General features: G+C 37.4%; 1 protein-coding gene across 2 annotated transcripts; it reads right to left on the bottom strand.

Moving 5' to 3' along the window:
• Nucleotides 1-1,701: 1,701 nt before the first annotated feature.
• Nucleotides 1,702-18,368, bottom strand: LOC133420058 (carboxypeptidase Z-like). Of its 2 annotated transcripts, none has more exons than XM_061709621.1 (11): nt 18,185-18,368; nt 17,711-17,743; nt 14,625-14,999; nt 10,487-10,708; nt 10,175-10,398; nt 9,346-9,510; nt 9,087-9,245; nt 7,065-7,197; nt 4,637-4,776; nt 4,331-4,430; nt 1,702-2,583 (listed from the first exon to the last, which is right to left on the bottom strand). In XM_061709621.1, the coding sequence occupies exons 1-11, from the start codon at nt 18,255-18,257 to the stop codon at nt 2,237-2,239; spliced, it is 1,971 nt and encodes a 656-aa protein (XP_061565605.1). In that variant the 5' UTR covers nt 18,258-18,368; the 3' UTR covers nt 1,702-2,236. The 2 variants fall into 2 exon arrangements, with proteins under 2 accessions (XP_061565605.1, XP_061565604.1); XM_061709620.1 differs by having other exon boundaries at nt 1,704-2,583; nt 10,487-10,711.
• Nucleotides 18,369-19,995: the final 1,627 nt, after the last annotated feature.

Below are 19,995 nucleotides of genomic sequence, written 5' to 3'. Positions count from 1 at the left end.
TTGTCTGTTCTAAGCAATCTTTTTATTTTATTTCATGAATTGTATTACTTATTTTGTTAAGTAGTTTGAAAGGTGGATTCTTGTTGTATTCCTTAATAGGTTTTACAGCGATTCAACAAGCAGCTGCAGCATTTGCAAGAGATGTAATAACTTACAAAGTAACTGCTGACAGGTTTTCTTTGCTTTGAAGCAACTTTGCTCAGATCAGCAACGATTTACCTGGAAGTCACGATTCTGCAAGAGGTTTGCTGTTTTTCTCCTGAGGGAGAAAATGTGTTCCACGTCCAGTTTCTCAGTTATTCATCACCTCACACTGCTTAACTCACAAAGCTAATGTCTAAACGAGGCTTTATACTAAGGACTCAAGTGCTGTGAATGAACAAAATCTATCATAACCAACTTTCTTATATTATTTTAGTTTTGGGCTTCAGGTTAAAGTTGTGGTGGGAAACTTTTTCTTTCTCCTAGAGCTGCGTTCCCCCAGTTAAAGTAAGCAAAGACACATGACACATAAGACAAAGACACATAAGACAATTTACTAAAAAAAAGAAGTCAGTTTTCCAGCCAATTCTAACAACCACTTTTCTTTAATTCAGCCAAATGAAGGTTTTTTGACTGTTGTTTTGTGGATGCTGGACTGTTCTGTAATTCTACTCTGCATATACACAGTACTGGGTTCTGAGCATTTTTATTCCCTTCATATCAAATCGGTGCTATAGTAAACATGCTTGGTTGAAAAATATCCTCTCTTTGAGAACAGCAATATCAACGTAAGTGCTGACCAACATTACATTATGTCACAATATTGTATGTCCATTTTTTTCCTTTCTAAAACATTATTTCAAGTTAGTTTCTGCCATCAAAAGAAGTTGAATTAGAGTAGGAACAGAGGAAGTTATTGATCCTGTCCGAACACAAACAGCAGCTAGAGACTTTGATTTAAATTACCTAAATATTCTTCACCAAAATTCATTTTATTTTATTTAAAATCATTTAAAAAATGTATTTATGGAGGCCTTGTTTGAGATGGGTCCGTGCTTTGCTTTGCCCATGAGTTGTTGAGTAACTTGGTCCAGACGTTGAGTCAGTCTGCCCTCTAGCGGCCACCTTCTGTCATTGCATGCTAAAGTACAAGTAGAAATAATCAGTACTGGAGTTGAGGGGGGATGAGGGGGGATGAGGGGGGATGGCATCCCCCCCAAAATAAAAACGGTCCAAATCACCCCCCTGTAAAACTACCATCCCCCCTTTCCATCCCTTATGTAATTTCATCAATGAATGTGGTTTTACTGCTATTTCAACATTTAGAGTCATCACCAGAAAAATAACACCAGAAAAATAACTTATTTGACCATTTTCACCTGTTTCAAGTAAATTTTCACTTGAAATAAGTAGGAAAATCTGCCAGTGGGATTTATCTTTTTATTACAAGAAAAAAAAAACTTGTTGCACTGGCAGATTTTTCTACTTATTTCAAGTGAAAATCTACTTGAAACAGGTGAAAATTGTTGTTTTTTCCAGTGATGAGTCTTGTTTTAAGTGTAATGCGATTTTTTTACTAAAATTAGACATTTTAACTAGAAATAAGACAAATATTCTTGTTAAGATTGTGAGTTTCTGCAGTGATCCATGTTACTTATCCTGTGAAGGACAGAGTCATATTGATACGTTCAGAAAAGTGTTTTTTATTGTTGTGTTTTGATGTATTTGATGTAAGCCCAGTGGATATTTAAAGCTTACAGAAGGCTGCATTTAACTGCTGCTATGTCATTCCTGCAGTATTTCTGCAGGTGTTTTGGTCACTGCTATTATTTGTAATATATTATATTATTTGTAATCAGCACAAATGATCTGTCCCCATATGATAAAATCCACCATCCCCCCTGATGTTTTTTACAACTCGAGTACTGGAAATAATGTTACACTTTTCCATGATATACACCAATATTATAGTTTATTTCTGCTGTAAAACAGCTGAAATTACAAATGCATATCTTAAACAAACTGATTTAATCATGAACATTAGTGCAAGTCATCTAACTATCAAGGCAAAAGCTTTCCGATATAAGGTGCTTACAGTACGTTAACATTCAAATAGGAGTTGGGACCAAGTAGAGCACATGTAAGTGTGCAAGGATGTGTGAGACCTTTAAAAAAAAAGCTGCACATTTATGTCATGATTGTTCTTTTTTTTTTCCTGAAGAGAACATCATATTTATCTTCCCGTATTAAAGCTCTAATAATGTTTGAGGAGCCAGGTGGGGGTGGAGTGTCCCGGTAAGACAAAGTAACTCCACCACCAAGGCTTCTCTCCTCTCTCCTCGCGGCTCTGGGTACCGTTAGCGATCTGGGTGTAGTGTTTGTACTGGTTGTACGGGTCAAATTGCTCATAGGTCCCCGTTGCAGTAGTTTCCTCCACATCAGGCGGGGGAGAAGCTTTATTCAGCACGAAGTCCACACGGCCTGCTGTTTGCATGCGAGAGGGCAGGTGCACTTTCTTTGTGGCGCTGTCGAAGCCGGGGGCCGAGGCGGTGACGATGTGGATGCCCGGGGTCAGGATGCGCCAGTATTCTCCGTTTTCAGCTGAAAAAGGAAAGAAAACACAAGGCATTTGGACTTGAGTTCTACACATCGATGCTATTTACTCATAGGGGAAGTCTGAGTTTAAAAAAATGTGCAAAACAGGGATGAACAGCCGCAAAAAATGAAAAGTCGTGTATAGGCCTTAAATAAGGCAAATGGCGAAAGGCGAAATGTTGAGAAAAAGACGGAATTTCGAGAAAAAAGTCGAAATGTTGAGAAGAAAGTCGAAATGTTGAGAAAAAGGTCGAAATGTCGAGATTAACGTTGAAGTACAATCTCGAGAAAAAAGTCGAAATGTTGAGAAAAAAGTCGAAATGTCAAGATTAACGTTGAAGTACAATCTCGAGAAAAAAGTCGAAATGTCGAGGAAAAAGTCAAAATTTTGAGAAAATAGTCGAAATGTTGAGAAAAAAAGTCGAAATGTCGAGATTAAAAAGGAAAGGAAGAAAAAAAGAGAAAAAAGGGAAAAAAAGAAGAAAAAAAGAAGAAAAAGAGAAAATAGAAAATATAGAGCTAAATTCGTGTCAAAAAAATGAATGTACAATCTTCTAAATATACATGTTGTATTGTTTACTGCACCGTGTCATTATTTGTTTTACAAATCTGAGCCGAAGTGTAAAAACAGTGTGTAAAAGTCTAAGTACGTCCGTATATGGGATGAACAACTTTCTTAGACATTTTCATGCATTTACTGGAGTCAAGACTATAAAACATACAGTAGCAACCAGGTGCTGCTAATCAAAGAACCTGAGTAGCTGATCAATTCAGACAACCTCGGTAAAAATATTAGTTTTGTCACTTTTTAGATGTTGGTGTTTGACACAATGGCAAGGAGGAACGACATCAGCAAAGTTCATTTCCAAACAATGTGCAGTCAAACAACATAAGTGGAAAACATTCCAGATGGATAGTGATCTTTATAGAAATGTTTGCCCCAACAATTTTATTCCAAGATAAGCTTGTGCAATGATCAAAAAAAAAAAGTCTGGCAGGAGACGCTAGACATTTTCAAGAGCGTACGCTACACTACAAGTGCATACTTACTTTGTCAAAATAGAGTATGCAGTATGCCAACAGTGAGTGAAGTATGTGAAAAAACAAGGATGGTGTGGTATTTCTGTAAATAAAAGAAGTAGCACATACAACACTACCTGTGCAGTGTGCAATTTCAAAAACACGGTGGTGCTGTGATCATAAATGATCATCAAATATATATATATATATATATATATATATATATATATATATATATATATATATATATATATATATATATATATATATATATATATATATATATATATATATACATATATATATATATATATATATGTTATTCATAGAAATGCATACATGCATTCATTTTCACAGTTCTTCCACAATGTGGTTTTATATTTGCTGAACTAATGACAATTGTGTCATGTGTTGTTTTTATTAATCTGAAACTGCAAGTATCTAATTTTCTGTCTGGGTAAGGATCTAGTGTTTTTGTTTGCTTTTTTAATGTGCTGATACATAAAAGCTCAGAACTGTACAGTCCCGAGTTTCTTTTCACATTAATGCATTCATGAAATTAATTGAAATAATACCATTTGTTCTCTGAGAACAACACCTTAAATTACCTACAAAATGTATATAGGTAGCAGGTTATTAAAATACATGTTTAAGGTAATGTGAAATAAAAAAAAAAACAAAAAAACAATGTTTGTGGAAAGTGCAGTAAATGTTTGTTGCAGACAGGTTTTACCTGAAGTAACACTGTGCCTTATTCCTCTAACAGTAATTTGAGCGCCTTTTATGCCGTTTCCCTCTTCATCTTTGACGATGCCTTTGATACCTTGATGCACCTGGTGGATACAAATATTTTAGTATTTTTCTGATAAATTGTGATGAATGGTGAGTGGTGATCCTCAAAAGCTCTAATATAAGATATAAGATGATGACATTGATGACATTTCACCTCTAAACTGAATATACTCCAGAAAAATGAATATCAGCAAGTCCAGTTTGAGATTAAGACAAAAGAAGAAAGAAAACAGTAACGGTGTCTTACTGCCTCCAAGAATACAATCAAAGCTTCTTGGTTATCATGCCAGGCGAGGAAGAGTTCCTCTTCAGGAGGGAACTTATCACAGCCCAGCTCCACCGTCACCTCGAAGCAGTTGGTATGAAGATAGTTAAAGTCCTGCATAGCTGATCAAACACACAAACACAACTCCTTATTGAGAAAATTCATATTCATAGTAGGTCTCACAGCGGCCTCTGGTGGCTGCAGAGCGCTGCACAATCAGAAATTGAAAACTGAAAAAGGGACTGTTACTTTATTATTTGTCTTTGACTAAGATGCCAAAATATGGAAAAAACTACTTATTTGTCTATATTTTCAATTTAAGGTTAAAATCAAAAATACAAAATGGAAAAATGGGCCAAAAGATTTTAATATTTCACTTGTCAGGTTTACGTGTCCCCGAAGCAACATTAATGTTAGCTGTGATCAGTACTCGAGTTGTAAAATAAAATCAGGGGGCATGGTGGATTTTATCATATGGGGACAGATAATTTGTGCTGATTACAAATAATATAATATATTACAAATAATAGCAGTGACCAAAACACCTGCAGAAATACTGCAGGAATGACATAGCAGCAGTTAAATGCAGCCTTCTGTAAGCTTTAAATATCCACTGGGCTTACATCAAATACATCAAAACACAACAATAAAAACAGTTTTCTGAACTTATCAATATGACTCTGTCCTTCACAGGATAAGTAACATGGATCACTGCAAAAACTCACAATCTTAACAAGAATATTTGTCTTATTTCTAGTTAAAATGTCTCATTTTAGTAAAAAAAATCTCATTACACTTAAAACAAGACTCATCACTGGAAAAAACAACAATTTTCACCTGTTTCAAGTAGATTTTCACTTGTAATAAGTAGAAAAATCTGCCAGTGGAACAAGATTTCTTTGCTTGTAATGAGAAGATAAATCTTGTCCCACTGGCAGATTTTTCTACTTATTTCAAGTGAAAATTTACTTGAAACAGGTGAAAATTGTCAAAAGTTATTTTTCTGGTGTTATTTTTCTGGTGATGACTCTAAATGTTGAAATAGCAGTAAAACCACATTCATTGATGAAATGACATAAGGGATGGAAAGGGGGGATGGCAGTTTTACAGGGGGGATGATTTGGACCGTTTTTATTTCAGGGGGGGATGCCATCCCCCCTCATCCCCCCTCATCCCCCCTCAACTCCAGTGCTGGTTGTGATGGTTTATTTCCACCCATCAAAAGGCCACATTGATGATCCATCAGCCATGGACAGTTACGAGTTGTTCTGAGGAACAAAACGCCCAACCCCACCTGTTGTTTTGTGATGACTCCAGCAACTATAAAAGTTCACCAAAGCTGCAATGATTTGTATTCTAGCCTTCACTTAAACTGTTTCAGAAAACTACATACTTGACCTGAAAAAAGAAGAATAAATCCACCCGCCTGTGCTGTGTTATTAGGCTCAGCCAGTAAAGACGTCACTGGCAACTTAAATCCAATGGATGTTTTGCCTCAACTCACGGATAACTATTGTTGGAGGTACATACTGTATATCATTCTGAATGAGACACTATTTCTCCATAATTGTACAGTAGTTGGGCAAGAAAATCTCTTTAATCAATTGTCAACAATCATTGGCAACAATAATCCAGTGGAAGTTTTCTATCACATCTAAGGTTGGAGAAAATAGAACAGTTTTGAAACAGCAACAGAGATGAAGCTCAACAACATCGTTGTTTCTCTGCACGGGCGACTGTTTTATAGCTCAGATATAACTAATAAACAATATCTCTGGGTGCATTGAGAGTAGTCTTTTAATTTAATTCAAATCTGTACAATGGTATGTAATGAAAAAAAGGACTTTTGCCTATTTTATTAGTAATATATAACTCCTTCATATACACCCATGCTGGAACCTAAGAATACTACACACATTTGCTCCCTTGGCCAATAATGGATGAATAACACAATTTGGCAGAAAACGTTCAAAACTACAATTTTCAAGTGTTGACATTAGAATAAAAGCAATTTTACCCAAATTATGTAATTACATACTGTAAATAACAAGGAATTGAAAAATGTAGTTGTCTTAGGTTTTAATAGGTCAGAAGTGGCCGCAAAATTCTGGAAAAAATACACACACTGGGGGAATTTCATCCATTTGCATTAATAAATGCTAAAATAGTCACACAAAAAAAGAAAGTAAAATGGACACAAATGTGATCTCAACATAAAATTGAAGGTATGAAAGAAAAGCCCTTTTTGTTAAAAGACAAATAACAAAATGACCAGTAACTTTTTCCTTTTTCAATTGATTGCATTTGGAAATGAAAAGAACAAACGGTACACCAATTCTGTGGCTATTATCCCATTCCAGAAACCCTGTTATCTGCTCATGAGTTATTGCTGTTTGTTTGTGTAACTCACCTCCAGAAATGCTCGACCACTCTGCTCCATTAATGATCCCTTTATCGCTGTTAGTGAGAGATCTGCAGCGTTCATTTTCACGGGACATCGTTTGGTGCGTGTTTGCATATATTCTTGCAAGAAACTTAAAAACCTAAAAAAAACAAAAAGCATCATTCAATACACTGGTTTGTTGCCATCCATTATCTGCAGTTCATTTAAAGCTCATTGATTCCTGACATACTTCATTAATCACCAAACGGGCCTGAATCCACATGAAGTGTTTTTAAAGGGTGGAGTGTGGAGAGTAGGTGAGTCATAATCAAGTTCATACTTGGGAAGTAAAACTCAGAAGAGCATAAGTTGGAGGGTGAGAGGAGGCAGGACTAGCATTCTTCACGGCATCAAAGCTCCGCTAGCAGACTACCATGTGTTCAGAAATGTCTGCAGTTTAATTGAGCAGAGAATAAACACTTCAAACATGAATAGGACACAGAATGGACCATGGACTCCTCTGGCAAATGTTAACTACTCTTACTTTATAAGGTTTGTTTTTGATGAGTGATACCCTTTTGTTTTTCAGACATTCTATAAATAAAGAAGCATTAAGAAAAACACTTTAAAATATGCTTTAGGACATTTTAAAAAAGGTTCTATTTGGATAACCACAACTATAAAGTTTAACAAGTTATATATTCTTGCATGAAAACATTTTACAACTATATTTTGCTGCCCAACAAAGTTATTAACTTTATTCTTCTGCTATGCATTGTGGGGTACTTTGTTGTCTGAAGTCTACACAAGGATGGATGCATCCTCAATAAGATTAGGTTAGAAATCGCTTATCCTGCCTTTAAGGATCACATTTTATAGACCAGGGGTCGGCAACCCAAAATGTTGAAAGAGCCATATTGGAACAAAAACACAAAAAACAAATATGTCTGGAGCCGCAAAAAAATGAAAAGTCTTGTATAAGCCTTAGAATGAAGGCAAATGGCGAAAGGCGAAATGTTGAGAAAAAGTCGAAATGTTGAGAAAAAAGTCGAAATTTCGAGAAAAAAGTTGAAATGTTGAGAAAAAAGTTGAAATGTTGAGAAGAAAGTTGAAATGTTGAGAAGAAAGTCGAAATGTCGAGAAAAAAGTCGAAATGTCGAGATTAACGTTGAAGTACAATCTCGAGGAAAAAGTCAAAATGTTGAGAAAAAAGTCGAAATGTCGAGAGAAAAAAATCTAAATTTCGAGAAAATAGTAAAAATGTTGAGATTAATGTTGAAGTACAATTTTGAGAAAAAAGTCGAAATGTAAAGAAAAAAGTCGAAATGTCGAAATTTTGAGAAAAAAGTCGAAATGTTGAGAAAAAAGTCGAAATGTCTAGAAAAAAGTCGAAATGTTGAGAAAAAGGTTGAAATGTCGAGATTAACGTTGAAGTACAATCTTGAGAAAAAAGCTGAAATGTCGAGAAAAAAGTCAAAATTTTGAGAAAATAGTCGAAATGTCGAGAGAAAAAAATCTAAATTTCGAGAAAATAGTAAAAATGTTGAGATTAATGTTGAAGTACAATTTTGAGAAAAAAGTCGAAATGTAAAGAAAAAAGTCGAAATGTCGAAATTTTGAGAAAAAAGTCGAAATGTCTAGAAAAAAGTCGAAATGTTGAGAAAAAAGTCGAGAAAAAAGTCAAAATTTTGAGAAAATAGTCGAAATGTCGATATTAATGTCAAAATGTCGATGAAAAAAGTCGAAATGTCGAGATTAAAAAGGAAAGGAAGAAAAAAAGGGAAAAAAAAGAAGAAAAAAAGAAGAAAAAGAGAAAAAAAAAGGTCAAACATTTTTGAAAAAGCTCCAGGGAGCCACTAGGGCGGCGCTAAAGAGCCTGATTCGGCTCTAGAGCTGCGGGTTGCCGACCCCTGCTATAGATAGATAGATAGATAGATAGATAGATAGATAGATAGATAGATAGATAGATAGATAGATAGATAGATAGATAGATAGATAGATAGATAGATAGATAGATAGATAGATAGATAGATAGATAGATAGTTTTACCTTATCGTCTGGTGTTGGGGAGAACATGTCGTACTGCTGCGGATGTTTAGACAGATCGTAGGGGTAAGACACCAGCAAGTCCCCACCATGGAAGTTAGCGGAGAGCACAAACGGGATGGAACGGATCCATTTCATGACAGCATAGGTCTCTGGTGCAACCTGAAATACAGCATTTGAAATGTATTCACCGAACAAACACTGTGTCCACTGTGAAGCAGCAGCATTATTGCATGATAGGCCATAAAGACTCCTTCTGTACCTTACCAAACCAGTAAACGTCTGGGATTGGGATGTGGTCGGTGCGGTAGCCCTTTTGTCTGCGTCTGCCATAAACAATGGAGGTCAAGTCGGGGAAGTTTCTGTTCAGGTCGACGTTCTGGGCATTGTTTCGGCCGATGTTGTTCTGGGAACTGTAACCACGACCCTACGGGTTTCAAAAAACAGTATTTCCATACACAAAGAAAATTATGCAATGGCAAAAACAAATCATCTTAGTTCTGTTTGTTTCCTTTACAGAGTTCATGTTTCAGCATAAAGTATTTTCAAGAAATTCCCTGTTGTTTAAAGTTAAAAATAAATAAATCTGAGGCGTATGATGAGCACGTGTGAAGCCAGCATGAGTTGAAATAACCTACACTGAACTAGTGGCGCATGTGAAGTAAATCCTCTTTCACCTAAAAGTGTTTTTTTGATCAGGATTTTCTACTTATCAAACCAAACCATTTACTTTGTGGTTTCAGTAAAAACATTTCAGCTTCTCATTTATTATGAATTGCTCAACAGATTTACAAACTGAGAAATCAGTGACTCATATTCGCCACAAGATCCAATTTCCCTAGTTGATGTTCGAAAAGTGGCTTTTTTTCTGTTCAAACTTCAGATTTTACATCTGACATCGATGTGCTCAAAACAAAAGTTAATTACATTCTGATTGTGTTCAAACTTGTATTCCATCTTCAAGTGCTTTTGTGTCACAAGATATTGTTTTTAAAATAGTCGGTGGTGTGATAAAGACCTAACAATAAAGCATGGACTAATCTAATACCACATAAAGCATGTAAGAGTGCAGAGTACTAAGTTGACGTCACCTCTTCGTCATCATCATCGAAGTTATTGTCGGACACCGCCACCTCGTATCCGTCAGGGTTCATGGAGGGCAGGATGTGGATGCGGGTGGTGTTGACGAGGGTCTGGATGCGCTCGTTTCCCTGCTCATACTCCGTGCACAGATACTGAGCCAAGTAGATGAGCAGCTGGCGGCCCAGGGCTTCATTTCCATGCATGTTCCCAATGTACTTTACCTCTGGCTCAACTACACAAGGCAGCATTACAAGTTTAACCTCCATAAATATGATAACAGGAAGCAGGTTTCAAACAGGGGGGGACTGAGCCGTACTCACGCAGCTTGTGTTCTCCGGGATTGTTGGAGAACTCGATCACGAGCAGATCCCTGCCCTCCAAGCTGCGCCCAATGCTGTAAGTTCTAGCTATGTCGGGGCATCGCTCTTCCGTCTTCTTTAAGATGCTGATCATTTGAGCGTTGGAGTGGTGCTTGAACTGGATAGAGGTTTCCGATTCTGCAGGAGGAACTTCCGTACCTTGAAGATCCATTACTTCTTGACCTGCTGCAAAGAAAAGTCATCTATTCATTTGATCTAATAAATTCAGAATCCAATTTAAAATTGTATTACTTGCGTATAAAGCCCAAAACGGCTTAGCTCCGCATTATTTGCAAGACCTGATAGTGCCTTATGTTCCTGGCAGAGCTCTCCATTCTCGGAGTGCAGGTTTACTCGTAGTTCCTAGAGTATCCAAATGTAGATTTGGAGGGCGGGCGTTCTGCTATAAGGCACCTCTACTATGGAACCAACTTCCAATCTGGGTTAAGGAGGCTGACGCCACCTCCACCTTTAAAACTAAACTTAAAACCTTTCTGTTTAGTAAAGCCTATAGTTAGTGTTTAGTAAACCTCGAGCTGGTGTTGGTAAATCTCTAGGTAGTGTAAACTCTAGTGCGTTAGAGTCGCTCCTGTAGTTTCTTGTGCTGCCCCCCCCCCCCCCCCCCCCCTTTTCTTCTCTTTTTTCCCTTTTGTACTTGGTGCAGCATCCTCTGCCGGTGGCAAAGAGCATCTCTGAATGTAAAACACCGGAACCTGCAGCAGCGTGGGAGTGAGAGGGGCAGGGTAACGGCCCGGTCAGGCGGGGGAGAGGTTTGTCCCTCAAGACTCCTCTCCCTGGCCCTGCCCCTTCTCAACCTTTCCCTGACCCTGGACCCCAACCTGGGACTTGCTGATTGGGCCGGAGCTTCGGGAGCTGCGTGCTGGCCTGCGGTCCCCACCCCGGGTCATCCCGTTGCCGCTTCCACATGCCTGCTGTGTGCCGTTGGCGTCCCCGACCCCCAGTCTGGCCCTCGGCAGGAGGTTCCCCCCTTATGAGCCTGGTCCTGCTCAAGGTTTCTTCCCTCCTAAAGGGGAGTTTTTCTTGCCACTGTTTGGCTTAAGGTTTTTCTCCCACTATGGGAGTTTTTACCTGCCATTGTTTATGTAATAATTGCTCGGGGGTTTATGTTCTGGGTCTCTGGAAAGCGTTGAGAGACAACTTTTGTTGTATTAGACGCTATATAAATAAAATTGAATTGAATTGAATTGATCCTAATAAACTGGCATGGTGAGACTTATTGAAGTTGTCTGCTGTCTTAGCAGCTGAATTCAGCAATTATGTAGTTTAAGGTAGGACAGAAACCTTTTTTTTTAAACTCAATGTTATTTTGCATTTGTAAAATGTTAGAAAGAAGGTCCAACATGTATGAAAGAGCAAAGATCAAGCGATACATCTGACATTGAGAAGTCTGAAAGGATTTCTTCATAACAGCACATACAGGACTTGAGGACAGGAGCGATAAAGGCCCGGGTCTACCACAGCAGATAAGATGACAGGTTGGAGCTCTCCAAAGACGCCCCTGGGGCAATCCAACACATATCAGCAGAGTGTGAAATGTGGGAAGGCAGACCCGGGCTAATAAACTCACGATAGCTACTCAACTGGACGTTGCAGTCACGAAACTACAAAAGAATGCAGAGGTGATGGATTTAGAAATCCCAAAACAACAGCAACATCAAGAGGAAGGAACACAAGAAGCTTGAAAAATGCTTTCATTGAAAGATTAAGGGGAACAGACGGGGGAATTGAATGCAGCAGAGGTGCCAGTGGAGATGACTAAGGAGAGTGGCTTTCCAAATTTCTGGGAGCAACACCAGAGATCTGTCGCTAGAAGTATTTCTAGGACGGACTAATGCCCTGTCACATGATGTCAAAAGAGGAAACATCAACAACAGTTCAAATGTATGAATATTAAATAATCCCAGCGGCGCGGCATGCTGGGAGACAGCCGGCGCAACTCGTGCTCGGTGTAAAACTTTCTGAGGAACAATAAAAAAAGGCATAAACACTTCATTGTGTTTCACCGCTAAGGTTTTTAAAGATGCTTTTTTTCATTGCCTGAGTTTTATGAACATAAAATCACATGACTACGTGCACAAATCAATCCTGTCTGTCTGGACGGACCCTCCAAATCCTGACACTTTCATGTGGTTCACACATGCTGCTGTTGGATGACATCCTGGGTAGAAGTGGGTTTTCTTCAAGAATTTACTCGCTTTTTTGTCTTTGCCATGAGATTTATTGTTTATAGCTTATATGAGACGTTTTTTTACAGGGTCTGATGGCAAAGGTATGGACATAACCACTGGACCACGTCTCAGATTGGGTTTATGTGAGGACAGAGCGGTCCAGGGGGATTACACAGTGGAAAACATGTCACGTATGTGAACCAGCTGCCTTCAAAAAAATGTTTATGAAGACTTTCTACTCTACAGAAACTTCTAAGGCAGCATTTGTGCTTCTCTTTTAAGCGAAAGAAAAGTAGACTGTTGGAGTGTGGTTGTGAGTGCGGGAGGAGGCTCTGCCCTCCGGGGGCTCCCAGAGTTTCTGAGGAGGTTCGGAGAATGGAAGTGAAGAATATGACATTAATAATTTCATGCAGAACAGCTTAAATGAGATTTGACTATCAATAATTTAAGGATGATTTAAGGACATTTAGACTTGTTCTTGCCATCCCTGAAATAGACAATAACAAGGTTGAGCAGGTAAACTAAAAAGTTTAAACTATTAAACAGTTTAATCATCTGACAACCTAACCTTAAATGGCTATTGGTTTACTAAAAATGGTCATGGGTTCAAGTTACGATAAGTGATCATAACTTAAACGCATTGTCGATGACTATACATTGTTTGAATTGGTTGATGCTATTTAAAAAAAGGTATGATTTTGTATTGTAATGCATTACATCTAAATGTTTCGGAATGACTGTAACCTTAGTGTGTCAAAAGGAGCACTGGTCTTATTTGACAGAAATCTAAAGTATATTTTGTAATAGAATTTCCTTTTTTTTTACTTTTGTCTTTTCTATGTTTCTTTTGTTTTTCTTTACTACGGAAGAGTATCAGGGCCATGCAGGATAAAAAATATTTTGAGGGGCGAAGATTTTTTTTTTTATTGTGCACTTTCGTGAATAAAGTCGAAATTTCGCCTTTTTTTCTCGACATTTTGACTTTTTTCTCGACATTGTACTTCAACATTAATCTTGACTTTTCGACTTTTTTCTCGACATTTCGACTTTTTTCTCAACATTTCGACTTTATTCACGAAATTTTGACTTTTTTCCCAACATTTCAACTTTTTTCTCGAAATTGTGTTTCAATATTAATCTCGGCATTTCGACTTTTTTCTCGACATTTCAACTTTATTCACAAAATTTTTACTTTTTTCTCGACATTTTGACTTTTTTCTCGAAATTGTACTTCAACATTAATCTTGACTTTTCGACTTTTTTCTCGACATTTCGACTTTTTTCTCAACATTTCGACTTTATTCACGAAATTTTGACTTTTTTCTCAACATTTCGACTTTATTCACAAAATTTGTACTTTTTTCTCAACATTTCGACTTTTTTCTCGTAATTGTACTTCAACATTAATCTTGACTTTTCAACTTTTTTCTCGACATTTCGACTTTTTTCTCAACATTTCGACTTTATTCACGAAATTTTGACTTTTTTCCCAACATTTCGACTTTTTTCTCGAAATTGTATTTCAATATTAATCTCGGCATTTCGACTTTTTTCCCGACATTTCAACTTTATTCACAAAATTTTGACTTTTTTCTCAGCATTTCGACTTTTTTCTTGAAGTGCATAATGAAAAAAAAAATTCCTCCTCTAAAATATTATTTTAATTTTTTTCCTGCCCGGCCCTAATACTCTTCCATACTTTACTACCTCTTTAGGTTTGCTTTTAATTTTTGTCATGTATTGTATATTATGTGTCGGACCCCAGGAAGAATAGCTGCAGTTTTGCTGGGGATCCAAATAAAACTATAAACTATAAACCTGTATTTATCCTTGTTTATATATTTACAAGGATCGAATGAGCCAAAGTCAAAGCTGATGTCAGTTAGGTGTGCACGTTACATGTTTCTCACCTCCGAGGCCCTCCAGGGGGTCGTAACATCCCTCTTGTTCACCGTCGAAGAATCGATCACAGTCGAGGAAGTAGGGCCAGGCCATCTGTATCCTGTCAAAAGCAGCGCTGCACTTTTTGCGCACGGCCTCACAAGTGCTGCGACAGGGCTTCAGCACCTTCTCCTTCTCGCAGGGCGGCGCCAGCACCGAGCAGCCCAGCATCCGTATGTCAGGGTTGCACTCCCCGCCCAGCAGGGACTCAATCACACTGATCAGCAGGTACTCGGCCCCGGACTCGGCCTCCTCGCGGCTCTTGTGGCCGATGACGTTGGGGAACATGGTCTGGGTGTAGGACATGTCCTCGCAGTAGGACAGCAGCAAATCTGTGCATTTGGCTAACATGGAGAAATCATTGAGATCAGGCAGATTAGGCACATTTTCCAAAAGAAATGATCGATCATAGTGAATGATAGGGATGGGCGGTATGGACTAAAAAATGTATCACGATCATTTCTGGCATTTATCCCGATAACGATAAAAATGACGATAAAAAAATACCAATTCAACTCCACCTTTGTAACTATAAATCTATCACCACATTCAGTCTTTGGAGCCCCCAAAACACTGCTCTAAAAGATACTAAATACTACTAAACTACTCCAATTACATTGAATTAATAAAACCAATTAAATGAGTTACACCTGTACTGCAAAACTGTAATAACTCAGATCCGCCATGTTTGTTACACAAACACGTATCAATGGGAATTTATCTTTCTTTCTTTCTTTCATTCTTTCTTTCTTTCTTTCTTTCTTTCTTTCTTTCTTTCTTTCTTTCTGGCTCATTTCTTTCTTTCTTTCTTTCTTTCTTTCTTTCTTTCTTTCTTTCTTTCTTTCTTTCTTTCTTTCTTTCTTTCTTTCTTTCTTTCTTTCTTTCTTTCTTTCTTTCTTTCTTTCTTTCTTTCTGGCTCATTTCTTTCTTCCTTTCTGGCTCATTTCTTTCTTTCTTTCGTTCTTTCTTTCTTTCTTTCTGGCTCATTTCTTTCTTTCTTTCTGGCTCATTTCTTTCTTTCTTTGATTGATTGATTGATTGATTGAATTGTTTATTTCGAACACATAAGGAAAAAAATATAAAATTTTAAAACAAATTCAAAACATACAGAAAAAAAAGCAACAACAACAAAAACTTAATACAAACAGGGAAAAAAAAAACAGTGTCCGAAAAGGAGCAGGTAGAAGTAAAACTTATTTAACCTGCCCCTTTGTTACTCTATCATAAATTAAACATAAATATTAATAATAAATAGCTGCAATTTACCTATTAGGCTACCAATTTTCCCATTGGTTGAACCTTTGCACCTAACCAGCTAACAAACACAATATTGCCTTAACATAGCTCCTCCTCAACCAAATAACTTCCCAGAACTTCCTTTTTGTACCGTTTTTTAAATTGATTTATATTTGTATATATTTTCCTCTTAAAGGAGCTTGAGGCTCCTTTTAAGAAATGAGACTCTCTAGCGCCACCCTTCACCACGACGGCCGTCGGGGGTACTGCAGCCAACAGTGAAGCCGGCACAGGAGAACGGGGAGAACGTGCATGCAGCGTCATGTGACGTCACATCCGCAGGACAGCGCGGGAAATTCCGGTCACAATTGCAGCACATTTTGCAGCACACAGCCTGTTCAAGGCAACGGAGAGATACACTAGAGGACTCATTCTTTTTGGTTTGGAATAGTGATGCACCGAAATGAAAATTTGTGGCCGAAACCGAAACCGAAAATAATAATAAACATTTGGCCGAATACCGAACAATACCGAACATGGTTCTTCAGCAGTTTTTCATTTATTTTGCCAATTTTTTCACCATTGCATAAATCAAATACATTTGATTTAGGCATGTTTTTCAAAGAAAAAAATCTTTTACAAAATTACAAGGTAGAAAATATTTATTGAACATAAAAAAATGAAATTTTTTTAATTTCCCAGCATTATGTTGTTTTGGTTCCACCTCCTGGTGAATGTTAGGTAAAATTCTTATGGGGTTACTTTTTGGTTGGCCAACGATTTATGTAGTGCGCAACGTTATGGGACGGAGCGGCCAGTCTTTTTCCTTATTTTACAACGCCGTTATTAATTGTTCGTTTTTTTTTCCCCTCTTATTCCACCGAACACCGAAAGTGTTTTTTTGCCATTTTCGGCCGAACAATTTCGGTTACCGAACAATCGGTGCATCACTAGTTTGGAACGTTTCATCTGACATTATTACTAGAAAACTTAAAACGTATACGAATTTTTTTCATAAATCCTGTCTCAATCCTGCCTCATGCTCCTTTAAATTACAACCCCCCTCCCTGTCACAAAACATTTTCTGTAAATTGCCTGGAAGTGAATCAGTTCTCGCTTTGAATATGATTTGTAGAGTTTTTTAGTTTGACAATGTCCCAGAATTTCAACACACGCAACTTTAAAAACAGTGTGTTTGTGTGATCCTTATATCCCACATTGTGAAGTATCCTGATTGCTTTTTTTTGCAGTCTGAATAGCGGTTGTAAATTGCTTATAGAAATCATTGAGATCAGGCAGATTAGGCACATTTTCCAAAAGAAATGATCGATCATAGTGAATGAGCAGAAAGGATGAAGAATGTACACATCTTATTTTGAAGGTTCAGTCTTTTACCATCTGGTCCAAAATATTTCTATCATCTCTGAAAATTAGAATTTGAATATTTCATGCTGCCATCGATCATCTAAAAATACTCGGTGGCTTCATGGTTTTTTGGGGCCAGCTTCCATAAAAACTACTAGGCCTTGCGTGATTCACGAGCTGGTGATGTTTGTGATGTTTCTGACAGAAATCCCAGCCACAGACCTCAGCTGGACCGGTCAGAGGAGGGGTGGCGAGAGGAGAGAGGGCCTTCAGGGGCCTGGTTTCTGTCTCATGTTAACACGTGGTTTAAAGCTCAAAAAAGCCCCCCACAAAAAAAGTCTACCATTTAAAAATTAAACAGCAGTGACACGTGATGGGTTGCTGCAGCAGCTCAGCCGGATGACAAACAGCCCTTGCATGACACGACTCTTTCTTCAAGCCAGAGGGTACTTACGTTTTTCTTCCACTTGCACTGGCTTGCACTGTCCTGTGAGACACATCAGCCTGATATTAGTTGACACAGTGGCAGACACTAGATGGCAGAGTGGTTTCTATGAATGCATTTAGAAAATATTCCGCTCCTAAAACGCCTGTCAGTCTGCACCATATCATTAAATCACTAAAGCAATCATAATCCTATTCATTTAAGATGAAAAGCATTCAAACAATGAGAATAGTTTAATGCAACTTCACAATTACCAGGATTGGATAGCATATCATTCATCAAAATTGAACAATTAGAGTTTTTAAAAACTTCACATGACCTAAAAACTTCGATCAAAACTTTTTTTTGTTGCATCAAAAGAAGTTTCTCATCGAGGATCGTCCACGTGAAAAAAAGTCATGTTCCAATTTCTGCAGATCCACAAGCGCGCAGCGCACCCGGATTATTATAAAGGGTAATAACAGGATGACGGACAAACTTTACCTCTCACTCGTGGGTCGCATCTCGGTGGAGAAGAAGACACAAAAACCAGCATCTGCAGCAGGACCAGCAACATTTTCCACACTTTTATAAGGTTTCGATGTGGCGCCTCACGCACGCAGCCAAAGGGAGTGTTTTAGTTTTAGTGTGTGATTTCTCCGAGACGCCAGGAATTCCTGCAGGGCGTCCCTGAACGCAGCTTTATTACAAATATTACGGCTAAATATCGAGTTACAAAAGGAGTGTCTTCGGAGTGAAGAGAGGGTGACAGCAAGATTTTGAAAATATGACGCATATTTTTTCAACTCTTTTTAAAAAAAGAAAGAAAATAAGGTGGAAAATGCTTAATGCATGGTTTGTTTTTTAGATTGCTTTTAAAGTCAGTGTCCCCATCACTTTTCACCTCACCAGAGGTGTCAAAAGTATTCACATTCATTACTCAGGTAGAAGTATAGATACTAGAGTTTAAAAATACAGTTTTTTACTCAAGTAAAAGTATATAAGTACTGGTTTCAAAACTACTTAAAGTATAAAAGTAAAAGTAATGTAAGGGGGAAAAAGTCATTAAGGACAAAAGCCATTGAAAATGAATGTATCTTAGTATAATGCAAATATATTAAAGAACCATATATGTGTACTATTGAGCATTAACATGTGTTTCAGAGAGCAGGAGATATGATGACTAGTGTCCTATAAGTATTGTAATGGTGCAAAAAGTCAAACTTCAGAGGCGTGTTATCATTTATCCTAACCTTTATTGGAATGTACATCCAAGTTTAGTTGCAGGAATCTGAGGGAACGGATGTAAGAACAAAACTGGACAAGAACATCTGAAACAACCACAACCAAATTCACTCTATCCGGATGGAGCAATTTAACTGGATAGTTTTTATTAAAGGCCAAAATGAAATAGAGTAACGAGGCTGTTTTTAAAATGTAAGGAGTAAAAAGTACAGATAATTGCGTGAAAATGTAAGGAGTAAAAGTAAAAAGTTGTCTGAAAAATAATTACTCCAGTGAAGTATAGATAACCAAAATTTCTACTTAAGTAAGGTAACGAAGTATTTGTACTTCGTTACTTGACACTTCTGCACCTCACATTAGGAAAATCGGAAATTTGACTGTCTCTTAATCAACTAGTCTCCTAGTGTATCTTATTAATATTAGATACATATTAAATGCAGTTATCAACTGAATCTGCAGCTCCTTTGGGTTCATCCAACCCCAGCTCATAGTTCAGCTTTTCATCCTTCAAACAGAAGAATACAAACCCAGGACTATCATCAGTAGTCAAAATGCTACTGTACCACTCACACAAGTATTAACATCTATAGACTTCCTGACTTTCCTGTGTTTCTGTCTCTGTCATCTCAATTAGTGCTTATTTTCAAGGTTTTTAAACACTGTGGGTTCTTTTATATTTTATTCTGTGTTTTACTCACTATAGCCTACTCATCACCAGTCTCTTTTTCATACTTTTATCATTTTATTGTTTGAATATACGATAGGCGACTTCATATTTTATTTTACCTTATCTTTTTTCTCCGTCTTTCTTCTTTTTCAGGGACTGCGGATGAAAAATAATAGCTTTTGTGTAACTCTGGTACATTTACAGAAATGATATCAATGTACACTGTTCCTGTTTAAGATACCAAAAAAAGGAAATACATTAAAATATATAAAAACACTCTTGAGATTTTAACAATTTACAGAATAACTGAAATTCAGAAATTCATGTCGGATCAAATACAAGGGATTAAATCCAGTTTTCATTAGATCCAATCCATCCATCTGTCCTTCATACTTAATTCTCA

This window comes from Cololabis saira, chromosome 20 (genome assembly GCF_033807715.1).
Source record: "Cololabis saira isolate AMF1-May2022 chromosome 20, fColSai1.1, whole genome shotgun sequence".
In the NCBI taxonomy this organism is placed as follows: domain Eukaryota; kingdom Metazoa; phylum Chordata; class Actinopteri; order Beloniformes; family Belonidae; genus Cololabis; species Cololabis saira.
Note: the sequence above shows the minus strand (reverse complement) of the source record. Positions and strands in the feature narration are given on the sequence as shown.

Bases quoted from the DNA above. Each gene is read 5' to 3' on its own strand.
- LOC133420058 (XM_061709620.1), bottom strand. From the start codon at position 18,257: ATGTTGCTGGTCCTGCTGCAGATGCTGGTTTTTGTGTCTTCTTCTCCA. The intron at 10,399-10,486 runs GTGAGTACGGCT...TGCCTTGTGTAG, and splicing joins TCCCGGAGAACACAAGCTGC to TTGAGCCAGAGGTAAAGTAC. The intron at 4,777-7,064 runs GTGAGTTACACA...GTGTTTGATCAG, and splicing joins GTGGTCGAGCATTTCTGGAG to CTATGCAGGACTTTAACTAT.